At 39.4% G+C, this 21,755-nt stretch overlaps 1 protein-coding gene across 4 annotated transcripts in view; it reads right to left on the bottom strand.

Moving 5' to 3' along the window:
- The window catches only part of ccdc57 (coiled-coil domain containing 57), a 141,046-nt gene that overhangs the window by 112,894 nt on the left and 6,397 nt on the right, over positions 1 to 21,755 (bottom strand). For 3 of the 4 annotated variants that reach the window (XM_042396484.1, XM_042396486.1, XM_042396485.1), the window contains exons 2-8: positions 21,046 to 21,209; positions 15,848 to 15,970; positions 13,209 to 13,311; positions 10,571 to 10,672; positions 10,307 to 10,464; positions 10,143 to 10,217; positions 513 to 713 (exon numbers count right to left, since the gene is read on the bottom strand). In XM_042396484.1, the coding sequence (XP_042252418.1) occupies positions 513 to 713; positions 10,143 to 10,217; positions 10,307 to 10,464; positions 10,571 to 10,672; positions 13,209 to 13,311; positions 15,848 to 15,970; positions 21,046 to 21,191 (908 nt within the window). In that variant the 5' untranslated portion in view covers positions 21,192 to 21,209. Of the gene's footprint in view, positions 1 to 512; positions 714 to 10,142; positions 10,218 to 10,306; positions 10,465 to 10,570; positions 10,673 to 13,208; positions 13,312 to 15,847; positions 15,971 to 21,045; positions 21,210 to 21,755 lie in introns of those variants that run through there. The other variant, XM_042396487.1, reaches the window with a different exon arrangement.

Here is a 21,755-nt window from a genome sequence, read left to right as displayed (position 1 = left end):
CATGCCACGCCAAGGGTGTTCCATGACAACTAAAAAGCTTTGCAATTTAACATTGCGAAGGTCTCTAGATGTCACCTACCAAATTTGAAGTCCTTTAGGTTTAAACCCCAAGAGGAGTTTCTTAAAGCACCATTCAGTGCTTGGGCCCTAATAATCTTTACAAAAACAATAGGTTCCTCGCACTTTCAGTGCCAGGGACTGTTTGGCCTTAACAGTTTCGTGCTTGTGCCCTAAATATAATTTCGAGTTTGCTTTCATGAGGAAAGGTATAATTCTAGGTATATCTAAATCTTTTTCAGCTCTTCTTCTACTTCTACGAAACGGTTATTGATAGTTATGTGTTATTAATTTGGTTGTGTTCTATTAAGTTCAACTGCTTTGTTTTATCTATTTTTAATTTTTTTGTTTGGACCTTGCTTTAATGTTTATCTTGCTATTTTTGATGTGTGGATGATGTGTGAATACGATAATTTTTGCTTCTTTTGTCATCTTTTCATAAGTGTCAGTCTCACCTCTGTATTTTGTCATCTTTCTGTTCCATGGCCTCCTGCTGGTCTTTCTGTACAGAGTGTGCCTGTGCAGACAGAACCTCCATATCCTCCTGCAGTTTGACAATGTGTTTCTCAGCCCTCTGCAGCTGCTCTGTGTGGGCCTGATGCTGAGCCTCCATTTGCCCATCACACTCCTTCAGAGCCTGGACCACATTGTCATATCTTGAACAAAAAGCCATGCAGTTAGACATTTGAAGACATTTAGAGGACTTAGAAGATGTAATTTTGGCACAGCTGATTTGGCTTTTATGCACAAGGTGACCTGAACAGTTACTACAGCTCAATGAGAGAAACAGACACAGCCACCAGCTGTTGAGGCTGCTGCAGCACTTAAGCCTTTCTGTTTTTGTCGGTCCACCAGGGGTTAAAAATAATTAAAAATTATGTTTTAATGCCGTGTTCACTTAATATTGGAATTAACACAATTATGAGATTCCAACTTGGGAATATCATTCACATTTACAACTATGAATAGAAAACTCCAATTTTTCTGAAAGCTCTTGGTGCTGCATAGTATGGAAATGCATTTACAGGATATACTGTTATACAGTAAGTACACACCATTTTCAAAGAACTCTGTAATCATAAAATTCATCAAAAAATCTTGAGTTGTCCTGTAACTTGGAAAATGGCGGCAGGCCTCAGTGCTAATGTTGGACAAAAATAGAACAGCGTTCTGTTTTCATCCACACTGTGGTTTTTAATTATTAATATGAAACCATGGATAAACATCACTGAAATACAAAACTTAAAATGGGCTCTCTGAATGTGTAGCTAAGGTCCTTCCCACTTGAATAACAAAGCATCATCATTACATTTATTGGCTCTTTATCAAGCTTGTCAACAAAAGACATTTTCTTGTGACTGGTATATTATTTCAATTAAACGTGTGTGTGTGTGTGTGTGTGTGTAAGGAAACCCATTAAATTAAGTAAACAATTACAAATCATGTGACTGCAAGTTAGGTAGGTAAGTAGAAATGAAAAAGGCAATAGAAGTAGAGATGACATGATTCGGGATTGCTACTTTACTATTTTAATTTCCAATTAATGCAATTTTGATAATCAATTAATTGTTAAATAATTTTCCATGTAAAATACTCATAATTTGCTACTACTGCAACCATTTTCAAACATTTTACAGGCAAACTTATTAATCAATGAATACACAAAGTATTCTGCAGGTTAAACAACAATAGAAATCATCATGACTTGGAGTTTTGAATAGAACAGTAACAATATTACTAAGCAAAACTAAGTCAAGTAAAATGCTAAGGCAACAGAAATATTAATACTACCACACAAAATTAATTGCCGTGATATACTAATCACAACAAAATGAGTAACAACAATAAAACAACATGTGGAGGACAATGCCATCATTGAATATGTTTAGTTAGTGAACATCTGATTGTATGCTTGAACAGGCTGAGATGCTCTCCTGCATTGCACACTGCAAAGATTCTCTCTAGCCTTGCACCACAAGGATTGTGGAGTTTCTTTACAATTAACTTAAACCCTAAAATGTAAAAATAAAATGTGTAAAACAAAAAGACAGTGACAATTGTGACTGTAGTAGATTAGTAGATTTTAATCATAGATGCTTTCTTGCTAAAAACTCTTAGAAATGTCACCAATTACTGTAAATTGCTTCTATGTTGTTTCTTTACCACCTTTATTTCCTGGTTCAAATGCTTGGTTTTAGGCCTGATTGGATTTGTTTCATCACAGGAAAAAAAAAGAGCTTCAAAAAGAGATTCAAGTTGGGAAACTGCTCCACATGGGTGTCTCATTTGACGTGTGATTGACAGTCATCAGTGGAATTAGTTTTAAAGGGAAAGTTCTGTATTTTTCAACCTGAACCCTATTTTCCCATCATTTTGTGTCTAAGTAAAAGATGAGTGACCGCCATGGCTGACCACCCTTTAACGTGGACCCTGTAAACCTGGCTTACCAGGCAAATGTGCAAACACATATAACACACGCAAGCAAGCGAACACAGAGGCAGTCTGATGCTGAAAACAGGATTGAAAAGTCCATCTCCACCGAGGTTTGCTGAGTGCTCAAACTCCAGCCAACTCAAAGGCTCCGTTACAGACAGCCTACCCTCCCCTCACCCCCCAACACCCCCTGCCCTCCACTGACTTCAGGACATCGGCAGAGATGTGTGTGACGCATGTGGACTCGGGACTTTGAAGAAGCCAAAGAGAATCTACAGTCTCGACTCAACGTTCCCTATTTTTAAAAACTCTTCTTTTTGTTTTTTTTGTTTTGTTTTGCTTTTCATGAGCAAAGTAGGGGGGAGTGGGGAGGCATGGTTACCTGACTCTTTTTTATTTTTATTTTTTCCAGGTTTACAAGGCATGGTGCAGATGACAATGATGATTATTATTCTAATTATTATTCTAATTATCATTCTATGAATTATTGTTACTTGCATTCACAGTATATTTGTTGAACGCCAGCAAGAGCAAAGGGCAGCTGTGGCTCAAGAGGTAGAGTGGGTCATCCACTAATCGGAAGATCGGCGGTTCAATTCTCGGATCCTCCAGTCTGCATGTTGATGTGTCCTTGGGCAAGATACTTAACCCCAAATTGCTCCTGATGGCTGTGCCATCAGTGTGGGAATATGTGTGAATGATTATATTTCCTCTGATGGGCAGGTTGGGACCTTGCATGGTAGCCGCTGTACCCATTCAGCGTATGAATGTGTGTGAATGGGTGAATGTGATTCGTAGTGTAAAGAAGACCAGAAAGGCGCTACACAAGTACAGTCCATTTAAGTGACTGCTTCATTAATGTTGTCAGACACTTATAATCACAATCTGAGCATGTCAGTGGCAAACACAAGCACTTGTAGTGGACGTACATTGACGGTGCACTACTGCCCTGTCAAATTACATTGCAGCCCATTTCGTGGCTGCTGTATGCAGGACTCTCGCTCAATACTGGACCAATTTCAAAAATTGTTGTCCCTATTAGTCACTTAGACACAAAAAGATGGGAAAATAGGGTCCAGGTTGAAAAATCCCTAAGTTTCCCTTGAACAGAAGGTGACTTCTCAACTACTATGAACAATTTCATATATTTCTCATATTTCTCATTCAAAGGAATGGGGAGGCGTGTCCAAACTTTTAACTGGTACTGTGTATACAGTAAACAGTATATGTTACATACACACGCAGTAACTCGCATGAAAAAATATGTAACAGAGGAAAGGGTGGGGAGCTGGGGTCAACTCAGCAGCAGATTAAGAAAGAGAGATAAAGATGTTGATTGTCATAAAGGAGAGAACAAATTTTAACCCAAAGACAGAAGTGACCACTTCTGAGGGGTGTTTAACAAAGGTGGCTCTGTGCCAATACTGAGAAGATATTTTAGAAGGAAAAAGATATAAATAAAAATTTAAAGTTGCAAGCAGCGTTGATTGGGCCCTCGGGGTGCACCAAAGTTGAAGTGGTGCAAAGGTGCAAAGGTATTGCATAGCATCACGATGCAGCAATACCTTTGCCAGAGGGCAACATGGATATACATTTTCCTGAATATTGGACATTGCATATAGGATATAAGTATCACTTCCTGTGTCCACTATGTGGTGCTAGATAACACGAACTAAATGTATTTTATGTTCCTGCATATCAAATGTAGACCACACACCAAATTTCATGTAAATTAAAGAAATTTTGTAACATAAGGCTTGGTTTCTGTTGCCACTAGACTGTGCTATACAAGTAGGTCATTAATGCAGCAATATATTTAGTGGAAGTCGCCTGACATGCATATGCATTGTCATGAATATGGAATGTTGCATGAAGGAGTTCAAGATCACTTCCTGTTTTCACTATGTGGCACTAGGGAACACCCACTAATTATATGTCATGTCACTGTGTATTATGTGTAGACCAGACAATGTAAGTTTCATGTAAATCAGGTGTTGTCTGTCATATAAGGCTGACTTGCAGTTGTCAGTAGGTGGTGCTGTGATTATGACTCAATATTGACATGTAGATGTGTTCAGGCCTGGACTCTTATCAAGCATGTAAAATTTGGGGCTGACTGGACAAAGTTCTGTGGAGTTACAACAACTTCTTCTGTCATGGTGAATCATGCAAATTGACCAGCATGCCACGTCAAGGGCGTTCCACAAAAACTTAAGATTTTGATAAATTTTCATCGCAAAGGTCTTTAAATTACCCCGACCAAATTTGAAGTCACTCTGATTAATTATCTGAAAGGAATTCTTTAAAGTACAACACCTGCAAATGGCAAAAACAGAGCAAAAATGTTGGCTTTGACTTTGAAATTTTGTAGGGGGTGCTATTGAACCATCTTACCACGCCTAAGCCTAAGACCCATATCAATTACCAAGTTTCGCCACTCCTGATGAATGTGTAAAGTTTAATGAGTTTTTGAGCATTCCTTGCACCTCAAAAATGCTTAAAGTAATTAGGGGGTGCTATAGAGCTGCCTTTCCATGCCTAAGCCCAATTGCAATATCAAATCGAAATACTTACTACTTTGAACACAGTTGCAAAGTTTTGCGTGTTTTTGCACATCCTAAAGGCTCCAAACATGTGTTAGTGAAATGAAAATTGACACACAAAATCCAAAATGACTGACTTCCTGTCAGACCAAAAAATTAAAAAAAAAAAAAAATTCTGGGTAGAATGATGAGAGCAATGATCCCACTGAATTTCATGGACATCCAAGCAACTTTGTTCCAAAATGGCTGCTGATTTCATTTTGTCAGTAGGTGGCGCTATGACTATGAATCAATATTGACATGTAGATGTGTTCAGGCATGGAGTCCAATCAAGCATGTAAAATGTGGGGTAGATTGGACAAAGTCCAGTGGAGTTACAACAACTTCCTGTTTTACTGCAAAACATACAAATTTACTGGCACGCCATGTCAAGGGGGTTCCATGAAAAGTCAAGATTTTGGTAACGTTTCATCACACAGATCTTAAGATGACACTGACTTCAAAATGGCTGACTTCCTGCTGGACTTAGGATATAGACATGATACATGTACCTACCAAATTTCGTTCATCTTCGTCAAATTTAAAGGTAGGGGTTCTGACTTTGAAATTTTCTAGGGGGTGCCCTCAAGCCATATTGCCACACCCAAGCCCAGTACCATTATAAGATATCAAGTTTCACTACCTCTGTCATGTGTGCCAAGTTTTGTGACTTTTCAAGTATCCCTAGCCCCTCAAAAACAACTTCCTGTTTCATGGAAAATGTGTCGCCATGGCAACGGCTTTTGATCAAAACTCAAAAGCTTCACTAGTTAGCATCATCAGGGTCTTACAACTTAGCCAACCAAATTTTAGGTGGATCTGATTAAGCTGATAGGAGTAGTTAGTAAAAAAAACTGGTGCTGATGACTTCCTGTTGCCAGAAGGTGGTGCTATGATTATGATTCAGTATTTCCCTGTACACGTCTTCAGACCAGGACTCTTATCAAGCATGTGAAATTTGGGAAGATCTGACAATGTGGAGTTGAGTTACAGTTTGTTTTTTCATGTCGACATGTTGAAATTCGCCATGTCACCACAGCAACTGCATTCAATGAAAACTCACAAGCTTCACAATATAGCATCATTAAGTTCTTAAGGCTTTTCTGACCAAAGTTGAGGTGGATCTGGTCAACCTCCTAGGCAGAGCTCATACAAGTACAGAACCTGGTACTTCCTGTTGCCAGTAGGGGACGCTATGACTATGACTCAATATTGATACATAGATGTGTTCAGGCTGAGACTCTTATCCAACATGAGAAATTTGGTGTAGGTTGGACGATGTACATGCAACTTCCTGTTCCATCTGTTTCATGGCAAAACATTGAAGTTTGCCGAATCGCCACAGCAATGGCGTTCAATGAAAACTCAAGATTTTGATAACTTTTCATCATAAAGGTGTTTAGATGATACCAGCCAAATTTGACGTCAGTTGGGTTAAATCTCTAGGAGGAGTTCGTTAAAATACAACCCCTGCAAATTGCAAAAACTGCAAAAATTGCAAAGTAAATTCAAAATGGCTGACTTCCTGTTGGACTTAGGGTATGACTCCAAGAGGCTTTTTTGTAAGTCTGGAAATGTTTCATGTGCTACTGAATTTTGTTCACCTATGTCAAATTTAAAGATGGGAGCTTTGAATTTGAAATTTTCTAAGGGGCACTAGCCACTAGCCACTTTGCCACATCCATGCACAAAACCAATAAAACATACAATTTTTCACTACTTCTGACACATGTGCAAAGTTTTAGTAAAGGGGAATACAGATGGGAATTCAGGTACTCTATTGAACGTATATGCACCCCCAGGAAGTGATATTACCATAATAATATCATAATAATGGAAACAGAAGGTCTTTTGATTTGTGAGGGAGATTTAAATATTCAATTACAACCAAAGTTAGACAGTTCCAGCAGAAAAACCCATAAAACAAAGTGAACACACTTTTTGAGGATGTTGGGCTAATTGAAATATGGAGAGACTTTTTCCCTAACAGAAGGGATTACACTTATTATTCTGGCCCCACTCCCTATATACAAGAATAGACTATTTCATAACATTCAGAAAAGATAAAGACAAAATAAACACCTGTGAAATTGGGACGATAGACTTAAGTGACCATGTACTTATGTATTTATCTGTTGATTTTAACCTGCAACCAAAGAATACTACACGGAAACTAAATTCAAGTCTACTCAATGATTCCAACTTTAAGGCACAAATTAAAAAATAAATTAGTCTTTACTTAGAATTAAGTGATAATGGAGAGGTCTCACATCCCATTAGGAATACCCTAAAGGCTGTTTTAAGAGGGAAAATCATGGCAATATTGTCACATAACAAAAAAATAAGGAATAAAACATTAGAGGAATTACAAAACAAGCTGAAGGAAAACACAAACTGAGTTTGGCACAGGATACATTGGAGGAAATTAGAAAAATTAGGAATGAAATTAATAGTTTGGTTACACTAGAAATTAAGAAAAATAAAATGTTTCTGAAACAGAGACACTATTAGAGTGGATCTTAATCTAAAAAAATGTTGGCATGGAAACTGAAAAAAAGATGGTAGACAATGCAATTCATAGAACTAGGGATCCAAGAACAAAAGTGATAAAAAATAAGTGAAATTCAGAAAGCTTTTGAAGCGTATTATGAAACTCTATCTTCCAAAGTTCCAGGGGGAAGCGTAACCCAAACTGACACCTACCTGAATTCCCTAGAGTCACCCACAAAGGAAATGAAGAACAAAATAGAACTGGACTGTTGACATAACTGAAGGTGAATAAAAAAATGCAATTAGTTGGCTTAAATTAAACAAGTCACCAGGATCAGACAGTTATACAATAGAGTAGTATAAGGAATTTAAAAATGAACACCTGTTATACTCCCAACACTGAACTGGGCTTTAAAAATGATAAAATGGAATGTGGGTCTTTTAGACCAATATCTGTTCTTAATGTTGATTATAGATTATTTACTTCTATCACAGCCAGACATTTGGAAGAATTACTACCCACACTGATACATAACATTCAGACAGGTTTTATACAACAACTCCAAACATAAGACAATATATGAAGGACACTACATATTATGGATCATATATAAAAAATATTGTTATATCATTATTATTAAATTGCTTTAAAACAGATGCTGAAAAGGCGTTTGATTCAGTTAATCAGAATTTTCTTTACAGGGCTCTACACACATTTTGTTTACATGAAACAGTTATTAAAACTATACAGTCATTATATGACAATCCCACTGCCAGATTAAAAGTCAATAGATGTCTATCAAATAGGTTGACCTGAGAAAGGGCTTCGAGACAGGGTTGTGAATGGTCACCACTACTCTTTGCACTATATCTAGAATCACTAGCTCAATATATTAGACAAAACAAAGATATCAGGGGAATTACTATTAAAGGGATGGGAAATAAAATGGTCTGTTACGCAGATGACATTTTGATCTATCTAGGGCAACCAACATACTCTTTACCTAAACTGATGCAATCATTTGAATATTATGGTCAATTATCAGGATACAAGATCAACCACGAGAAATTGAAAGCAGGTACCCATTAACATAGCAAACAAAAATCTTTTAAATATTTGGGAATTAACATACCAAAAGATCTTACAAAACTATCAGAATGCAACTATTTACCTATACATAAAAAATCAGGGAAGACAAAGCAAGATGGAACCGAATTCCTTTCTTTAGTTTTAGCTCAAGAATTGAATCTATTAAAATGTATATATTGTCCTAACTGTTATATCTATTTCAGACCCTACCAATAGAGATCAACCAAAAACAATTCAATGAATGGGACAAAATATTATCAAGGTATATTTGGCAAGGTAAAGGATCTAGAGTCCATCTCAAAACTTTACAATTAGCCAAAGAAAAAGGGGGATGGGGCCTACCTTCTCTTAGAGACTATTATTTTACAGCACAGATGACACAGTTATATACTAGTGCAACCCAGTGTATAATGCTCAATGGAAAAACATTGAAGAGAAAATACCTTCTATTCCCATAAAGGCAATCTTAGCCGATAACAACCTACAGAGTTGCATAAATACTTCTGGGATTGCCCTGTTTTCAAAGACTATTGGAGAGGGATACACAATGCCCTACAAGATATTTTAAGTGTGTAATACCCCTAGAGAGTAAGATCATATATTTTGGGTATATATCTCATGAATGGCTGAAAAGAGACAAATATTTAATGAATATACTGCTGGTGGCTGGTAAAAAGATTCTTATCAGGAAATGGTCATCACAGGAGAGTCCAACATTAAATGCATGGATGGACATTACAATGGACATTTGCAAAATGGAGAAGATAAAAGCATTTGTCAATCATAAATTGGAAGAATTTGCTTCACAACTGGATTAATTATGTAACACCCCATAGACCTGATTTTATTTTCACAAATCAATGATTATGTTGTAAAGGAAAGATCACTGCCTGATTGTACAGTTTTCTTTTTTTCTGTTTTTTCTGTACAAACATGAACATGAATATATGATATATACATACAGTATCTGAAATACCTCTCATGGAAATGTTTGTTTGATGCTGAATGCCAATAAAAATAAATTACAAAAAAGAAAAAAATGCAGAGCTCCAGGCAACTCTTTGGCCAGACTCTTAAAATGATAATACTGTTTTGGACAGAGACACAGGGAAGGACTGGTGGGAATGGACGGTCTTGAGGGAGTAAATAGCGGAGAGAGAAGTTTTAATTGATTTTTAGTGTGTCAGTAGCCAACATGCCTGTTGATTTGCATAACTATACAGAATAATTCATTATAAACAACAAGGTGGATGTGCATATAAGCACAGAGGTTTATGTGGTTATTTTGTAACAGTCTGGTGCTGGTTGCAAAAAAAATTTAACCAGGGGATCTGGCTTGCATAATTGTGCCTTGACAACATGCAACATCATTCAAATACCACCAAGATTTCAGTGTGCTACTGAACTGGCATTGCCACGCCCTCCACTGTGCCTCTCCTCCCAGCTGGCTCTGACTGCCTGACTGAGAGATTGTGTTATAAATGACTCACTTCTTAATGCAGTCATCCTCCTCCTTCTTCAACTTAGTCTCCATCCATTCCACCTTCTCCTCAAGTTCCTTTATCCTAAGACAGAGGAGTCAAAAACTTAACCACACAATGACTCACATATATATATATATATATACACACACACACACAGTACAGCAGCATACCTATAGTCTTTGACAGCGGTGAGGTCTTTGATCATCCAGTCTTTGTGTTGCAGCTGGGTTTGTATCTTTTGACAGAACTCCTTAGATGTTTTGAGAGCCTCTGTGGCTTGGAACAGAGCCTGACGGTGAATTTCAGTTTCTTTTGAAAGCAGCTTCATCTGGACAAGGACACACAACGCACCCATACAGCAACAAATGATGATGAACATTCAGCATGAAGGAGTAGCCATGGGAAGAAACTACTGATTGTAATCATTTCTTCACCTTGAGATCATAAGACAGCACCACAGCACGCATCTCATCCATTTTCAAGTTGAACTCATGTTCCTGCTGTCTGAGCTCACTTTCAAAAGCTGCTGTCATCTCCTGTTGGCCAGAGGAGGGTGATTACAGATGTTGTGTGTAGAATTTTAACAATATTACATGTATCATGATATAGAGGCATAGTAGCTATAAACAAACACAACACAGTAGTACAGAACATTTCAATCCCTACCAGCCTCTACACCATATTTTGTATTATGTGGTACCAATTCAAACTGTGCTTGGATGCAAAACAGTACAAACTTAAATTAATTTACAGCACAAATCAAGAAGTCATTGCTCTCTAGAATAAACACTGTCCAAGTGACGAACCAAGAGTGGATGGAGTGAAGGTAAGCCAAACAGAGGAAGTAACAATCCTCTGTATCAGGAAGTAACAGATTTAAAGAGAAATGAATAACACCCGCACTAACACTGTCACAGGCATGACACTAAATCTACAGCACTTTCACTTGTTTTCCAAGTGGCAAGTTGTTAAAGTTAATTTGACTATAGATACCATCTTCAATTTGCCAACAAAACAAAATCAGAAATATTGGAAAGTAGAATGAAATATTTCTTTGGGCTGAAGGATAATGGATAAAGATGGTCACAGGATGGTCACATATGAGCATAGTTTCATCTGCTGCATATCTAAACCACCTTTCACAATGATATGCTGAGCCAGTTCTGGCTTTTTGTAATTTCATTACATATCGCTAACATTTATACAATTGTATGTAACCATTTACCTGACTAAAAAAAAGAGGAAGATAGGTGAGTGAAGAAGGGGAGAGAGAAAGAAAGGGTGATGAGAGGGAATGGAGTGGTTGAACAAGAGAGCGAGTGTACAAGAGACTATGAGATTCAGTGTGATTCTGAGGTAGTAGTAATATGAATGGAAAAAAGAAGAGATACAAATTTTGAAACAATGGGTAGGAAAAAACTAATACTACCATTAAAACAATGCATTTTGGGGAAATAAAGATTTTAATCCATGTTTTGACTTTCAGTTGTCACTGCAATTATAATATTCTTCTAAAAAGACAATAGAATTTAACATTAATATGCAATGATACAGTGTCATTGTATCATATCAGTTTCATTGTAGATTCATTTTTTGGTTGAGGAGCCCATGACTTGTTATTTGATGAGTGTCAGATAAACAGCAGATTCCCTTCTCAGAGCCAACACTAGCTTACAAAGTTCCTCCTATCACTCAGTGTTAGCACCCGCTCATCTTACCTGACAGACAGATATTTGGGACACAGACATATACGTACAGTACTTGGACATACAAAGCCAGCCAATTCAGTGTAAGTGTTAGAGATAGAGTGCTCTTTTGTCTGAGTTCATCCTAAAGGTCTGCTGCTGATCCTCTCTGAATGTCTGGCTGCTCTAGCAGTTATTTCAGTCCTGCACTGTACAGAGTCAACTGAGAGGGGTTGTAACACAAGAGGTAGAGCACATTACTGTGTAGAGTTGCTTTGAGGCATAGCTGTGCATGTGTGGCAGTAGCCCAATGTGTTTTACAGTGTGTCATATTATATATATATATACACACATATATATACCATGGGGGAGCGAGCAAAGGTCATCATATTTTTAATCATAACAGTGAACAAAAAATATCAATGTTATGACACATACAGTATATAAAGAGATCAGAGAAAAAGAGTTTCAGACCTTCAGTGAGAGAACATTTTGTGAACTGAGCTCTTTCAGGCAACAAGTGAATGCAGGCAAGTGAGATCTTTATGGGAATAAAAATGTGTGTGTGTGTGTGTGTGTGTGTGTGTGTGTGTGTGTGTGTGTGTGTGTGTGTATGTGTGTGTGTGCGTGCATGTGTGTGCAACAGAGAGCCCTTTAATTCAAAACCCTACCCAAACTGTACACCACCTATCCATTTACCAGACAGCCACCACCCAAACTGTACACCACCTATCCAGTTACCGGACACCCAGCATCCAAACCGTACACCACCTATTCAGTTACCAGAAACCCAGCATCCAAACCCTACACCACCTATCCAGTTACAAGACACACAGCATCCAAACCGTACACCACCTATGCAGTTACCAGACACCACCTATCTAGTCATCCTGCGCTGCCACCCAACTGGACATCGCGCACCACCCAGTCGGCAAGTCGATGAGACTTAACTTTCTTGACTATATCTCCTGATTTCTATCTTTTGTTATTATTCAGTATGCACACATCAACTTCAGGTTTTGGGATTAAGCTATCCAGCTGCGTAGCATGCAATGTTGAATTGGACATCACGAGCTGTCGACTGGGTGGCGCGCAATGTACAGTTGGGTTGTTCTGCGCTGTCGACTGGGTCACGTGCAATGTCCACTGGGCGGCAGCGCAGGATGACTGGATAGGTGGTGTACGATTTGGATGCTGGGTGTCCAGTAACTGGATAGGTAGTGTCTGGTAACTGGATAGGTGGCATACAGTTTGAATGCTGGGTGTCCGGTAACTGGATAGGTGGTGTGCAGTTTGGGTGGTGGGTGTCTGGTAACTGGATAGGTGGTGTACAATTTGGGTAGGGTTTTGAATTGTAGCGCTCTTCATAGTGCGCGTGCGTGTTCACCTGTCTTTGTAGTGTCAGCTGTCCTTCCAACTCTTGTATCCTGCGTTGCAAATCCCATTTCATTCTCTCATACTCCTCCATTTGCTTTTGAATTTCACTAGAGCTGCCATCCAGCCAGACACAGACACAGACACAGACACACACACACACACACACACACACACACACACACACACACACACACAAAAAGGTCATTGAATGGTAAATGGACTGTACTTGTATAGCTCCTTTCTAGTCTTCTGACCACTCAAAGCGCTTTTACACTACGTGTCACATTCACCCATTCACACACATTCATACGCTGAATGGGTACAGAGGCTACCATGCAACCTGCCCATCAGAGGAAACTAACCATTCACACACATTCATACACTAATGGCACAGCCATCAGGAGCAATTTGGGGTTCAGTTTCTTGCCAAAGGACACTTCGACATGCAGACTGGAGGAACCGGGAATCAAACCGCCGATCTTCCGATTAGTGAACGACCTGCTCTACCTCCTGAGCCACAGCCACCCCAGCCAGATCTCTCATTCTTGAGAGATCTGATTAAAATCACACGTCTGAATGCTACATCTTTTATTCAGAGGCCTAACATTCATAATAAGCTCTGACCAATTATTCACACCCAGACATTAACTTGTAATCACTCTCTACCCAATGGTTCAGTACAACCAAATTACAATATTGTTACAATGTTGCAATTTCATTTGGCAGACGCTTTTATCCAAAGCGACATACACATTACAGTTAATACAACACAAGCAATGATCTAGTCAGGAGAGAACAACGTGAATAAGAGCCATAAAGCTAAGTAAAAGTCCAGTAGAATACGGGTGCCAATGGGCAGTGCATAGAGGCTTTGCATAAAGTGCATAGGAGCGGATAATCTTTTTTTTTTAAATATACATCAATCAGGTCCGGAGGAGTTTTCTTAAAGATTAGGAGGGAATCTGCAGATCGAATGGAGTTTGGTAACTCGTTCCACCACTGGGGAACTACAGAAGAGAAGAGTCTGGCTAGCGACTTAGGGCCCTGTTGTGGTGGTATTACCAGGCACCTTTCATTGGCAGAGCTTAGTGAGTTCAGGTAGGCGGGAGCCATTTTCGTTGCTGTTTTGTAAGTAAGTGTCAAGGTTTTGAATTTGATGTGCGCAGCAACTGGGAGCCAGTGGACGGATATGTACAGTGGAGTGGCATTTGCTGTTTTGGGCTGGTTGAAGACCAGACGTGCCACTGCATTCTGGATCATCTGCAGAGTTTTGAACGTGTATGCAGGGAGTCCGGCCAGTATTTGAACAGAACTGTGGAAGCATGTCCCATGCCATCATTTGATTGACAAATGACGACTGATCTTGCAAGAGATGTACTACAACGTCTGTGGTGGATTACTGACTGGAAAACGTCAATGTCGTATAGCTTATGAACATTTTTTTTGCTATCATTGCTATATACCATTAGCAATTTACAAAACCTTACAGTCTATAGTCTGTTACTGAGGATGCTGTGTATCCAATGGATGAGAATTGTGGTGAGGTGATGGAGCTTCCTTATCATCTGAAAGCATTGGATTATGTTGAATGCAGAACTGAAGTCAAGGAGAGAATCAAAGTTGCCCGGTAATTCTAGATGTTGCAGCATCCTCAGTTCCCCTTTTGGCCTTGTAGGAAAACAGACAGACAGCTGGCATGATGGTGTTCAGTAACAGCTTTTCCAGGCACCTCATAATTACTGAGGTAAGTGCAACTGGCCAGTAGTGATTGAGTTCTGAGGGTCGGGATTTCTTTGGCACGAGGATGATGGTGGATGTTTTCCAGTGTGGGAACTGTTGAGGTCCTGTAAAATTCATAGAAGAGTGAACGAAACACAGGAGAGAGCTCCATGGCACAGTCCCTAAGCACCTTTGAGGGATGCCTTCAGGTCCAGGTGCAAGGTATGCTGATTCTAGGGCAGATAGAGCTCTCAGCAGCTCTTCACACAGTTAAGGGTATCAAAGCGGGCACAGAAAGTGTTTAGGTCTTTAGCGAAAGTGACAGGGTCAGTTATTGTGAAGAGGGCAGGTCGTGGATCACATCAAGTGAGGGGTCTTAACAGTTTAACTTTGTATCTGAGTTTTGCCTGTGACAAATTCATTTTAAAGAGTAGTGAAAGCACACCGCATTTATGTCCTCCCCCTACATGTTGGCCCTGAACCCAGCTCAATTCTACCTGTTGTGCCTGCAGCATTTCTACACAATGGCCAGGCCAGTGTCTTGCATGATAACAATGCCACCATCACTGTGTGTGCGTGGATGAATGAGCCACACTGGAAAGTGCTATGTACTTCTAAGGCTGAAAAGAAGTAGCTGCAGTCAATTTAATATTTTGTTTCAAACAACAAGGTGAAAAGTAACATAACTTTAAATTTGTATCTTCCTGGTATCTTTGAACAATCTGAATGCATAAGGTAGTTTTTTGTTTTGGTCTATGGCCTTCATCTGAGTCATTCATCATCCTGAAGAATTGACTGTGAATGCATGCATAATGCTTTTGTATATTTTTCCTCTGATGTACATTTGTTTCTCATATTCTTTAATTCACATGCACATTAACTATACTCTCCATGACTTTGGATTGAAGAGGTTCATATGAATTGTTCTACCTGTTGTGCTCCACGGTCAGAGCTCTGTCAGTTATGACATCATATCTCTCCAGCTCTCTGTCTCGTTCATCCAGGATGGTCAAGTTAAACTGGAAAGCTTCCCTCAGCTGCTGGTAGTGTTTCCTGGAAAAAATAAGACATTACAAAATAATTAATTGATTATCACTTATGCATAACATAAACATTTTTGATAAGAATCTCATAAATTTGGTAATTAATGAATTGTGACCAAGATATGCAGTGAGCAGGAAATAAATTGTCAGTGCTCTCTGTTGGACAAACTACAGCATATAATGGAAACACTATTTCTAAATAACCTCCACCATACAGTATTGTCAGCATTTTGTGTTATTTATAGGTGGCCTTACAGTATATGCAGATAATGATATATCTTCTGATTAGCTTTTAAAATAACACCGCCTAATGCATTGGCTGTGATTAACAGTAATTAACATTATGGTCCTATCACATACGACTAATGGACCAGTAAAAATTACTTAAAGGTTCTGTTCAACGAAATTTTTTGTTTTTTTTACATATTTACCGATGACATATTTTGTAGTGGTATCCTTCTTGTCAGATATTTTTGTTTTTATTTGTCCAGACTGTGAGATATCTGTCTTAACATTGCTGCCTCTGCTCCAATACAATGGAGGTGGATGGAATGTAGTTTGTGGTGCTCACTGCATTGAACTATGACATTTAAACATTTCAACAGCAACGTGTCTTTCCAGACACAATGTCCTGGTTATTCCTGATAATCCACAGACCTCCATTGTATTGGGTTGGAGGCACATAGCTTTGGCAGATATTTCAAAACCTGTGCAAATAAGACAAAAACTGTTTGCATGGATAGATACTATGGGTGAGGAAATATGTTCTTTTGGAACTTGGCTCAACCCTTTAAGAGTTCAAATGTTCAAACTGAAGTCATGTCATGAATATCATTTCTCTTTTCTTGAGTCTTCATTACTCAGCTTTTCCACATTTGGGCAGGCAAGGGAATTATATTTATATTGCACGTTTCATTACAAGAAAACTCAATGTGCTTTACATTAAATGCATAAATCAACAAATAATATGTACAAAAGAATATCAGAATCAGCTTTACTGGCCAAGTATGTTTACGCATACAAAGAATTTGACTCAAGTTTCTAGTGCCTCTCAATGTGCTCACACACAACAATGTTCAGGAAGATACACATGGACATGCAGCCAAAACAAGGAAAACAAAGCTGAACAAAGAAACGTAAACATAAACATATGACTATTATGTATAATCAAATAGGTATGAAAATAGATATATACATATAGAGATAACAAATAGACAACAACATACAATGTCTATATTGTATGTACGATATACAGGTCAAACTGTTTCTAGGATACAAGTAGAGCAAAGGTGTGTAAGAGTGCAAGGAGTGCTGAATAAATACTGAATGGGTGATGTAATTAAGCTTTTAGTGCAAGTTCAAGCAGGAAGACAACTGTCAGCCTATTTCATCATCACACTGAGCTCCACCTTTCATGTATTATTCAATTATTTCACTGGACTCTGTGTGCATACTTTCCTATCATCCAGTGATCATCTTAGCTGAAGAACATTTAAACCACCTTACCTGTCTTGTCTCTTTCTGCTGCCACTGCAGTCTATGCTGCATCTGACCCTCACCACCCTCTACCACTCCACTGCCACCAGGGTCAAGGCCCTGTCTGTGGCTCCCCTGAGGGGGATCTCAGATTGGATGTTATTTATAGGGCTCCATTCCTATATATATATATATATATATACTATATCCATTTAATTGATAGGGTCAATGCCAAAGACCGTCAAATAAAACTTTTGAGGTCATGTCAGTATATGCATGTGCACACATCTGTGTACAGTACATACAGCCAGCTTAAATATACAGTATATATGACAGTGATGAATGACTGATTTAAATGTTAGTAAGTGTGACAGTAAGAGGGAAGAAACAGTTCCTTTTTCTGGTAGTTTTTGCATACAGTGTTCTGTAGCACCTACTAGAGGGGAGAAGTTAGAAAAGGTTATGTCCAGGATGTGGGGGGTCTGCAGTGATTTTCTCTGCCCATTTCCTGACTTTGGATGTGTACAGATCCTGGATAGTGGGTAGGTCAGCACCAATGGTCTTTTCTGCAGACCCGACTGTCCGTTGTTCGCTGCAGTGTAGAACTGGATCAGCAGCTCCTGAGGCAGGTTGTACTTCCTGAGCTGGCGCAAATTCCACTGTCACCTCCACAGTTTTAAATGTGTTCAGCTTCAGGTTGTTGTGACTGCAACAAAGGGCTAGCTGTTCAACCACTGACAACCAATGACTGCTGTGTCATCTGCAAATTTCAGGAGTTGAATGGACGGACCTCCTGAGGTGCAGTCATTGGTGTAGAGGGAGAACAGCAATGGGGAGAGCACACATCCCTGAGGGGCACCAGCACTGACTGTCCAGGTGCTGGATGTGATTTTCCCAGCCTCACCTGCTGTTTCCTGTCTGTCAGGGAGTTTGTGATCCACAGATGGGTGCAGTGAGCTGGGTGAGTTTGGTGAGGACTTCTGGGATGATGGTGTTCAACACTGAGCGTAAGTACATAAACAGGATCCTTGTGTATGTCCCTGGGGAGTTGAGGTGTTGTAGGATGTACACAGTCAACATGTGTCCCTCTCAACCCAACCGGTCAAGGCAGATGGCCGCCCACCAAGAGCTGGGTTCTGCTTGAGGTTTCTTCCCGTCAAAGGGGAAAAACAAATTGAAAATTGAATTGAATTGATGTTGACTGCGTCATTTAGTGACCTGTTGGCCCGGTAGGCAAACTCCAGGAGGTCCAGCAATGGGCCTGTGATGTCATTAAGGAAGGTGACCACCAGTCTCTCTAAGTGACCACAGACGTCAGGGCGACAGGCCTGTAGTCATTCAGTCCTGTGATGGAGGATTTCTTTGGGACCAGTGGTGATTACAGGGGGTGCAGTTGATTGTGTGATGTCTGAGTTGGAGGTCATGAGGGGTGTGAACGTGGATTTATCAAACCTGCAGTAAGACACATTCAGGTCGCCGGCCAGCTGATGGTTCTCCACAGTTATGGGGGACCCTCACCTGTAGTTGGTGATGCCCCGCAGGCCTCTCCTCGCTGATGCAGGGTTGTTACCTGGTTAGCTAGCTAGTGTAGCTAATCTTTGCTACTTTGATCTCCTTTGTCAGTGTGTTTCTGGCCTGGTTGTACAGGATCCTGTCGCCACTTCTGTAGGCCTTCTCCTTGGCCTGAATTTTGCTGTAAACCAGGGTTTGATGTTGTTGAGGGTGCAGAAAGTTTTAGGTGGCACATACATGTCCTCACAAAAGCTGATATACAATGACAGTGTCAGTGAGTTCATCCAGGTCTGTAGATGCAGCCTCAAAAACATTCCAATTAGTGCTGTCAAAGCAGGCTTGTAGCTCCAGCTTTGACTTGTTGACCATCTCCTCACAGTCTTGACCACAGGCTTTGCACATTTTAGTTTCTGCATGTAAGTTGGGAGAAGATGAAGCAGACAGCGATCAGGGAGTCACAAAGCTGCATGGGGAACAGAGCAATAGACATCCTTTAATATATATATGGTATAGCAGTGTATTTTTGTCCCTGGTGGGACACTTGATATGCTGTCTGTATTTGGGCAGTTCATGGCTGAGGTGTGCTTGTTTGTGCTCCATGGAAGTTATCCGGTCAGCAAGGAGTTGTAAGGCCTCACTAACACAGGCCTAAGATGGGATGTAAACACCAATCAGTATAAAGGAGGAAAACTCCTGTGATGAACAAAATGGTTTGTATTTGATGAAAATAGTCTATAGGTGAGGAGTGCATATTTTCCTTAACACTGTGACATCTATACACCAACCTTGATTTCTGTGGAAGCAAATTCCACCTCCCCTCATTTTTCCTGTTAACTCCATTACATGGTCCACTCTGTGAAGCAGAAGCCTCGCAGATGTAGAATACTATCAGGGATGGACTCACCGCTGCATTCTGAAAAGTCTCTGTTCATTCTGTTAATGAGCAGCAGATTGTCCATTTTGTTGGGCAGAGAGCGGACCTTCACCAGATGTATTGATGGGAGCAGTGTTCGAAACCTCGCTGTCGTAGCTTAACCAGCGCTCCAACACTCCTGTGCACTTCCTTTGCCTGCCTCTCCTGCTAAGTACAATAGAGAGCTGCTGCTCCTCTGACTAGAATGTCTGAAAAAGTATCTGGGTGTGTGAGAAAGCTTGTTGGAGTGAACTGTGCAAGAGTGCTGAAGACTGTACAAGTAAACAAAAATAGAAAAAGCACCAGACAGCGCAATATGGAGGCAGCCATCCGCGGCACCATCTTGGATGCCATGTTGTAAGAAAAAGAAAAAAAAAATAGGTAAAAGAAAAACAAGAGAGAGAAGAAAAAAACAGGACTGCCCAAGACAGTAAAGAACCTCACAGACATAAATCACAGACACACATACAGAATTAATCAGAAGCCTGGGCAAACAGAGAATGCATGACTGAAGACATGTTGGACAGCAAACTAGGTCTGGAAAAATTAATAGATTGGTTCACTGGCAGAAAATGTATCATTGACTATTTTGATTATCAATCAATATAAAGTATTTTATTAATCAAAAATATTTCTAAATGTGATGATTTATTGTTTTTCTCTGTTTTAGATAATTGTAAACTGAATATATTTGGGTTTTAGAATGCTGGTCAGGCATAAAATAAAATTTGAATACATTGCATTGAGCTCTGGGAAATCGTGGTGGACATTATTCACTATTTTCTGATATTTTATATACTAAGAGATGAATTGATTAACTGAAAAAACCCAAAACAAATTAAGTGATAGTGAAATAACAGGGTTACCTTAAAACCTTACATCAAACCAAACATTGTCATGTGACAGACAATCAAGAATTCTGCAAGTAACTGCCTTGCCTCTGAATTTCACTACTCTCTGAATAGAAAATGACTTAAATAAAAATGTATTATTTTGTTAGATACACTCCAATTAGCCACATGTATTTCTTTGTTGGTGACATCACTCTTGTATGAAGTCAGTGACCTGGGTCCACTGGCAAACCCTAAATTCTTAAAAGCTAAAAGCTAAAAGCTGCATAGGTAACTTTTCAAGCAGTTCACATTTACTGTTTTTCTGATGTGAGGTGGATGTAAACGTGGTACCTGAGAGAGAGGCACTCTTCCTTGGCCTTTTTGAGGGCACTCTCTAGTTCATGAACCCTTATAGTCTGGAGCTCCTTCCACTCTCTCTCTTTATTGGCCACCTCGGCCTCCAGGCCTCCCAGTCCACGGTCCCATTCTGACTGCATGCTTCAAGTGGGATACACCTAGGAGTCACAATATCATGCATTACGAAACACATAGTATCAATGCTAATAGCTGGTTCCCTGTAGAGGTGCTAACATCCACTTTGTGGAGACCCAACAATTCCCAACAATGCATGGGATCCGTAAGGAACAAATTATGTTGTGTACACGTTTTGGGCAGCTGCCAAGCATCTAAAGCTTTTATAAAATAGGCCCCAATAACTTTCAGGTCACTGCTTGTTTTGTAAACATTCAGCCAAATGATCTGTGAGAAACTGTTAATAAACTTGTCAATACATACACCAAAATATGTTAAAATCATGGCAGACATGGAAGATAGAATTAAGTGCTTTATGGAAGTTCTGTGTTCTGTCCTTGTTCTTTTCAAAATTCTTTTTATTATGAATAATTACACATTTACTTGTCTTAAATAATTACAACAAAACAAGATGAGTATACAGATCAAAAATAAAAATACAATTGATAAATACACATAAAAAGAAAGAAATAAGCAAATATAAACACAAATAAATATTTATAATAAATGTTTTATTGTAGTTTTTCAAC

This window comes from Thunnus maccoyii, chromosome 20 (genome assembly GCF_910596095.1).
Source record: "Thunnus maccoyii chromosome 20, fThuMac1.1, whole genome shotgun sequence".
In the NCBI taxonomy this organism is placed as follows: Eukaryota; Metazoa; Chordata; class Actinopteri; order Scombriformes; family Scombridae; genus Thunnus; species Thunnus maccoyii.
The sequence above is the reverse complement of the archived record's forward strand: the minus strand, read 5'-3'. Positions and strand labels throughout refer to the sequence as shown.